Raw genomic sequence first — 7,903 nt, 5'->3', positions numbered from 1 at the left:
CCCGATCAGACTACACCTGGACTGCAGTGTGTGTGTGTGTGTGTGTGTGTGTGTGTGTGTGTGCGCAGCTGATTTTTGCGTCTGGATGGGCGGAGTAAACACCATGACAACATGCCTGAGTTCATGGGAATGTGTCGTCATGGTGATTATGGCAGCTATACATAAGCGTTCCGTCCGTAGTGGTGGGGCGACTGGGTGGTGATGGAGGTGGTGTACGCCGTTCCTCTGGTGGGCGCTCTATAGGAATACGATCTGCAGGAGAGAGAACCAGTTTTTACCAGAACCACAAGGAACCACTGCGCTCTCTCCAGCAGAACCAACAGTACAGACCGCCGTAGCCAGTCTGGTACATCCACACAAACTCTGTTAATTCAGTTCAGGTCTATACAGTTTGAAGCAGACCAGCTTTCCCACCTAAACATGCCAGAATATCTGCGTCCAAATACTTATGACCAGTGGAAAGAGGCTGCTGTGTCAAACACTGTGCGTTTATTTTACTCCACAGCAGAACAGCAGATCCCAGCCCCATAGAGAATGAGTAGAACCAGGGCTCCTGTTCTCCATAGCACCGACTGTGTGTGTGTGTATGTGTGTGTGTGTGTGTGTGTGTATGTATGTATAAAAGTATACGCACAGTGTGTGTGTGTGTGTGTGTATGTATGTATAAAAGTACACGCACAGTGTGTGTGTGTGTGTGTGTATGTATGTATAAAAGTATACGCACAGTGTGTGTGTGTGTGTGTGTGTGTGTGTATAAAAGTACACGCACAGTGTGTGTGTGTGTGTGTGTGTATATGTATGTATGTATAAAAGTACACGCACAGTGTGTGTGTGTGTGTGTGTGTGTGTGTGTATAAAAGTACACGCACAGTGTGTGTGTGTGTATGTATGTATGTATAAAAGTACACACACAGTGTGTGTGTGTGTGTGTGTGTGTGTATGTATGTATGTATAAAAGTACACACACAGTGTGTGTGTGTGTGTGTGTGTATGTATGTATGTATAAAAGTACACGCACAGTGTGTGTGTGTGTGTGTGTGTATGTATGTATAAAAGTACACACACAGTGTGTGTGTGTGTGTGTGTATGTATGTATGTATAAAAGTACACGCACAGTGTGTGTGTGTGTGTGTGTGTATGTATGTATGTATAAAAGTACACACACAGTGTGTGTGTGTGTGTGTATGTATGTATGTATAAAAGTACACACACAGTGTGTGTGTGTGTGTGTGTGTGTGTGTATGTATGTATGTATAAAAGTACACACACAGTGTGTGTGTGTGTGTGTGTGTGTATGTATGTATGTATAAAAGTACACGCACAGTGTGTGTGTGTGTGTGTGTGTATGTATGTATGTATAAAAGTACACGCAGTGTGTGTGTGTGTATGTATGTATGTATAAAAGTACACGCACAGTGTGTGTGTGTGTGTGTGTGTGTGTATGTATGTATGTATAAAAGTACACACACAGTGTGTGTGTGTGTGTATGTATGTATGTATAAAAGTACACGCACAGTGTGTGTGTGTGTGTGTGTGTGTGTGTGTGTATGTATGTATGTATAAAAGTACACGCACAGTGTGTGTGTGTGTGTGTGTGTGTATGTATGTATGTATAAAAGTACACGCACAGTGTGTGTGTGTGTGTGTGTATGTATGTATGTATGTATAAAAGTACACGCACAGTGTGTGTGTGTGTGTGTGTGTGTGTGTGTATGTATGTATGTATAAAAGTACACGCACAGTGTGTGTGTGTGTGTGTATGTATGTATGTATGTATAAAAGTACACGCACAGTGTGTGTGTGTGTGTGTGTGTATGTATGTATGTATAAAAGTACACGCACAGTGTGTGTGTGTGTGTGTGTGTGTATGTATGTATGTATAAAAGTACACGCACAGTGTGTGTGTGTGTGTGTGTGTGTGTGTGTGTATGTATGTATGTATGTATAAAAGTACACGCACAGTGTGTGTGTGTGTGTGTGTGTATGTATGTATGTATAAAAGTACACGCACAGTGTGTGTGTGAGATAAACTCACAGTTTCTCCTCTTTGCTGGTCATTCCACACGCACACAGCAAACAGCTGCCCCCAAACAGGGCCAGAGTGGCCGAACACCAGCCGATATACAGCCCCTGCCCAAGCTCGAACCTGCAACACACACACAGTCACACACACCAGCGGGTGCTCAGATCACAGGTGTACGGTTGGATTCAGTGTGTGAGGTTTGCTCTTCACAAAAACACTGACTTGGTTCCAGGATAGAGGGGGTCGAAGAACTCCTGAGTGATGTTGAAGGCGTACCAGGAAACAGCGATCATGGTGCACAGGCCTGCAGGACGACAGAGGGGGTGTCAGGAATGTACCTGTGTTCACCTGTTCTCCCTGTGCCTTCACTCCACAACCTAAACACAAAGGTTTTTTCCCAGACCCCCATAAGGAGCTCTTACCCTGCAGGATGAAGAAGACTCCTCCGAGAACAGTGATTCTTCCCTTCAGGATGTAGTTCTCCCCCCCGATTTTGGAGCACTGCATGCCCACCAGCGTGGAGACCAGCCCAATGGTTCCCATCACGATAGACGCAATCATTAGGGCACGAGACGCCTGAACGTGACCTAGAACACAAAGAGAACAGCTAAACAGAACCTGCACTGCAGAGAGAGAGAGAGAGAGAGAGAGAGAGAGAGAGTATACTGAGCGAGCAGTGGCCTCTGAAGAACCCAGCTCTTAGAGAACTTCACCAATATCTCAGACCAGGAATCATTAAGACAGATCAGGTGATCAAAGCCATGAGCTCCTCTAAACAGCAACAATCAGCAGCCATAAGATCCTCTAAACAGCAACAATCAGCAGCCATAAGATCCTCTAAACAGCAACAATCAGCAGCCATGAGCTCCTCTAAACAGCAACAATCAGCAGCCATGAGCTCCTCTAAACAGCAACAATCAGCAGCCATGAGCTCCTCTAAACAGCAACAATCAGCAGCCATGGGCTCCTCTAAACAGCAACAATCAGCAGCCATGAGCTCCTCTAAACAGCAACAATCAGCAGCCATGAGCTCCTCTAAACAGCGGCAATCAGCAGCCATGAGCTCCTCTAAACAGCAACAATCAGCAGCCATGAGCTCCTCTAAACAGCAACAATCAGCAGCCATAAGCTCCTCTAAACAGCAACAATCAGCAGCCATGAGCTCCTCTAAACAGCAACAATTAGCAGCCATGAGCTCCTCTAAACATCAACAATCAGCAGCCATGAGCTCCTCTAAACATCAACAATCAGCAGCCATAAGCTCCTCTAAACAGCAACAATCAGCAGCCATGAGCTCCTCTAAACAGCAACAATCAGCAGCCATGAGCTCCTCTAAACAGCAACAATTAGCAGCCATGAGCTCCTCTAAACAGCAACAATTAGCAGCCATGAGCTCCTCTAAACATCAACAATCAGCAGCCATGAGCTCCTCTAAACAGCAACAATCAGCAGCCATGAGCTCCTCTAAACAGCAACAATCAGCAGCCATAAGCTCCTCTAAACAGCGACAATCCGCAGCCATGAGCTCCTCTAAACAGCAACAATCAGCAGCCATGAGCTCCTCTAAACAGCAACAATCAGCAGTCATGGGCTTCTCTAAACAGCAACAATCAGCAGCCATGGGCTCCTCTAAACAGCGACAATCAGCAGCCATGAGCTCCTCTAAACAGCAACAATCAGCAGTCATGAGCTCCTCTAAACTTCAACAATCAGCAGCCATGAGCTCCTCTAAACAGCGACAATCAGCAGCCATGAGCTCCTCTAAACAGCGACAATCAGCAGCCATGAGCTCCTCTAAACAGCAACAATCAGCAGCTATGAGCTCCTCTAAACAGCAACAATCAGTAGTCATGAGCTCCTCTAAACAGCAACAATCAGCAGCCATGAGCTCCTCTAAACAGCAACAATCAGCAGTCATGAGCTCCTCTAAACAGCAACAATCAGCAGCCATGAGCTCCTCTAAACAGCAACAATCAGCAGTCATGAGCTCCTCTAAACAGCAACAATCAGCAGCCATGAGCTCCTCTAAACAGCAACAATCAGCAGCCATAAGATCCTCTAAACAGCAACAATCAGCAGCCATGAGCTCCTCTAAACAGCAACAATCAGCAGCCATAAGATCCTCTAAACAGCTGCTGATCTCTTTGAACATGAACATAGCTGATGATCACAGAGCAGGAGGAGACTAGAAGAAGACAGCAGATGGTTCCTCAGTTCCTAATGGAGGTAAGAAATGACCGTTAGCAGGAACGCTGGAGGTCAGGCTGAGGTCTGGAAGACCAAGAGAACCTGCAGAGAGAACTGCTGGTAGGATGGATAGAAGATTAATCAGGGGGTTGATCAGACTCTGGAGGGGTGGAGCTCTGTTCTCAAAACTCAGAGCTCTGATCTAAAGATCAGAGAGCTCTAAAGATCAGAGTTTTGGGTGTAATGATGAAAGGTCTGTTTGGAGAGAAAAAAGGGGTGGAGGACTTCATGAAGAGATCCCCTCTCCAACTGTGAAGCACAGGGGTGGGAGGATCTTGAGCTTGTGTTGCAGCCAGTGGCACAGAGATCATCTCACTGGTAGAGAAGAACACAAGTAAATTCTGGAAGCACCATCAGACACCTCCCCATCTGTAAACAAGCTGAAGATGGAAAGAGGAGGAGCTTCTACAGCATAGTGATCCTAAACAGCCACAGCCACAGTAGACTTCCTCAAGAGGAGAACGCTGAAGGTTCTGGGTCCTCACAGTCCCCGAGCTGAACATCATACAAACAACTGTGGATAAACCTCAAAAGAGCAGAGCAGCAAGACAGCCCAAGAACCTCACAGAACCTCACAGAATCTTCTGCAGGAAGAACGGGTGAAAATCCCCCAAACTTGAACTAAGCATTGTCCACGATGGTCAGCAGCTTGGTTCCCCTAGAGCCTCCAGAGAGTCCAAGTTAACAGCTACAACAGACAGTTCCCAAGCAGAGAGGAGGACTGTGCAGCGAAGAAGCTCAGCCTCCTCAGAAGGTACGGTCGGCTCTGGCCTTTTTGATTCACTGCATGGCTGTTACAGCTCATGTCCAGCTTGTCGCCCAAGTGAACATTTAGGTTCTTGTAGGGTCCCAACCAGGTCCACGTCCTCTCCATCAGTGGGGACCGGTGACAGATACGGGTCGGACATCCAGAAGTCAATCTTAGTTTTACTGACCTTAAGCTGCAGGTGAGTCGTTCACCAGCGTCCTGTACTGATCCCCCTGTTCATTCCTGACCTACCCCACACTGGCTGTGTCTCCAGATTCTGCAGGTGATGCAGTCTGGGGTCTACAGGTTAAACAGGCACCCAGGCACAGCGGCCGGCATGGTGCTGAAGGCTCTGGAGGAATGGGAGAACATGCTGCTCCTGGTGCTGCTTGTAGAGTCTGCGTGGGTGTGTCCTTTGTCCAGCAGGTAGATCAGTGAACTGCAGGGGGTCAAAAGCTGGTCGGACCAAGGAGCTCAGGTGAGGCAGTACCTGCCTGTCCAGTCTTTTTATTTACATTTACTTTTGTTTATTTTCAGAAATTTTGTTTGGTGGAATTTCTGTTAACAATGAAAAATGAGGAAATTCTGTTTATTATTAAAAGTCTGTTTATTAAAACTTCTGTTTATCACAAATTATATTTCTTATTAAAACAGTTTATTACATTTCTGCTCATTATTAGAACTTGTTTATTATTATTTCTGCTCATTTTCAGAACGTCTTTTTATTAATTTTTTGGTTTATTATTAGAACTTCTGTTCACTCTTCGTTTCTGTTTATTACAGTTTCAGGTTTATTATTACTACTCTTAGATTTTCTACATTTCTATTCACTTTTAGAATTTCTGTTTCTTACTGTTTTTGTTTATTATTAAAAGTGTTTATTATAATTTTTGTTTTTTATTTGAATTTCAGGTTATTACAATTTATGTTTATTATTACAACTTCTGTTTAGGACAGTTTCTGCTCATTATTAGGACTTCTGATTGGAGTACAGTGTTTGTTTGTTCTCTTCACTATTAAAATCAGCCTTCACTATAAATGTTCTATTAGTGTTTTTCTATATTAGATTTGATTAATATGTGTTTAATATCAGAACTCCTGATTATCTGAAATTCTCTTCACTGTTAGAACTTTAGATTAATAACAATATTATGTTTATTATTGAAACCTGTTCACCATTAGTGAAACATACAGAAATATGTTTAATGTATTTTTAATCCTCGTTAAGGGTTCGTTTCCTCGTTAAGGGTTCGTTTTGAATAAACTCTAAACTAAAAGCTCTGTAGTGTGATGAGCTAACGCTAACGTACCGGACAGTCCGAGCATGGAGGGGAACTCCTGGCAGTTGTGCACCCCGGTGGATTCCACCAGGCAGGACATCCACAGGTTCTCGTACACGGTGGCGGCAGTGATGACGTTTCCCTCCATCTCAGAGACCCTCCAGAAGGGGTTGGGGATGGCGATCCCGGACATCACCCAGCCCGAGAAGCCCAGGAAGAACGCCATGGCCTCCACCGCGGGGTTCATTGCTCAGTTATGATAATTACCTCTGTAATTACCTCTATAATTACCACTGTAATTACCTCTGTAATTAATTAGTACTGTATTACTGAAGTATGACTTCCTGTCCGAGACTAAAGCTCTGCACTGAGCGCAGGGCGGAAAACAGCCGGGGTCTTTACTCCTCACTTACAGCCATCGCACTGATCTCCACACACACTCACACACTCTCTCACACACACTTACACACACTTACACTCACACGCTCACACACTCAGAGGATTGAGCTCAGATCCTCCTCCCTCTGAATTCAGCGGTCAGTGATTGTTCTCCAGCCTCAGCTCTGCCCACTGCCCTCACCTCCAACAGTGGGGGTGTGGTAAGAGACGTTATCACCTCCAAACCCCCCTCCATCTTCAGCCCTTCAACCCTCAGCTGACAGCCCACAAAAAACCCCCTCCTCAGCCCATCATAACCCCCCAAATAAAACTGACCATCACAATGACAGACCGTTAAACCATGGCATTTTAATCATTTTAAATGACTGACCCCTAATTTACCGACCGATTAAAATGACTGACCACCGAACCGACTGCTGTGGTGATTCAGTAAGTCAGGCTGATCCTCCCTGTCTGATTTATTACTGATCCACCCTTCAGTCTGAACCCGGCCTCTCCGTCCTCATCAGGGTCTTCCAGAAGATCAACCATCCTAATTAATGCCCTTCAGAGCCGAGCCCGTCTCTCAGCTCAAACATCATCCAGCTGTCGGATTTCAGAGAGAACTGAATGAACTAAAGTTCAGAACTCATTAAAAGAACCGTAAACACAGGAATCAATTCAATAATGATTATTATTATTATTATTATTATTATTATTAGTGTTATTGTTATTATTATTAGTGATATTATTATTATTAGTGCTGTTATTATTATTATTATTAGTGTTATTATTATTATTAGTGTTATTATTATTATTATTATTACACTGGTAATGTGGTTGCTGTTGTTGTTGTTGTTTTTGGTGAGTTCTTACCTGACAGGGCGAGTAAACTCTGGAAATGCCAGCAGTCATAAATCCCTGTGGAATCTTCAGCGCAGGACATCCACAGGTTCTCGAAGATGTTGGAGGTGATGATCACATTTCCGTAATCGGAGGACTCCTTCCAGTGACTGTGGAGGGAGATGAACGCCGTCACACAGCTCAGGAAGCCCACAGCGAGAGCAATGATCTGCAGAGAGCTCTTCATCCTGGTCTGGATCCTGTCCCTCAGAGCTCCGGCTCCTGTCCCTCAGAGCTCCGGCTCCTGTCCCTCCTGTCCCTCAGAGCTCCGGCTCCTGTCCCTCAGAGCTCCGGCTCCTGTCCCTCAGAGCTCCGGCTCCTGCC

At 45.1% G+C, this 7,903-nt stretch overlaps 1 protein-coding gene across 1 annotated transcript; it reads right to left on the bottom strand.

Annotated features, from left to right (window-relative positions):
• Positions 1-155: 155 nt before the first annotated feature.
• Positions 156-6,545, bottom strand: LOC140570982 (claudin-15-like). Its single transcript, XM_072692651.1, has 5 exons — positions 6,329-6,545; positions 2,446-2,610; positions 2,246-2,327; positions 2,036-2,146; positions 156-252 (listed from the first exon to the last, which is right to left on the bottom strand). The coding sequence occupies exons 1-5, from the start codon at positions 6,543-6,545 to the stop codon at positions 156-158; spliced, it is 672 nt and encodes a 223-aa protein (XP_072548752.1).
• Between the last annotated feature and the right edge of the window lie 1,358 nt (positions 6,546-7,903).

The sequence above is a fragment of the Salminus brasiliensis genome, chromosome 1 (assembly GCF_030463535.1).
Source record: "Salminus brasiliensis chromosome 1, fSalBra1.hap2, whole genome shotgun sequence".
Taxonomy (NCBI): Eukaryota; Metazoa; Chordata; class Actinopteri; order Characiformes; family Bryconidae; genus Salminus; species Salminus brasiliensis.
This window is presented reverse-complemented; position numbering and strand designations above follow the sequence as displayed.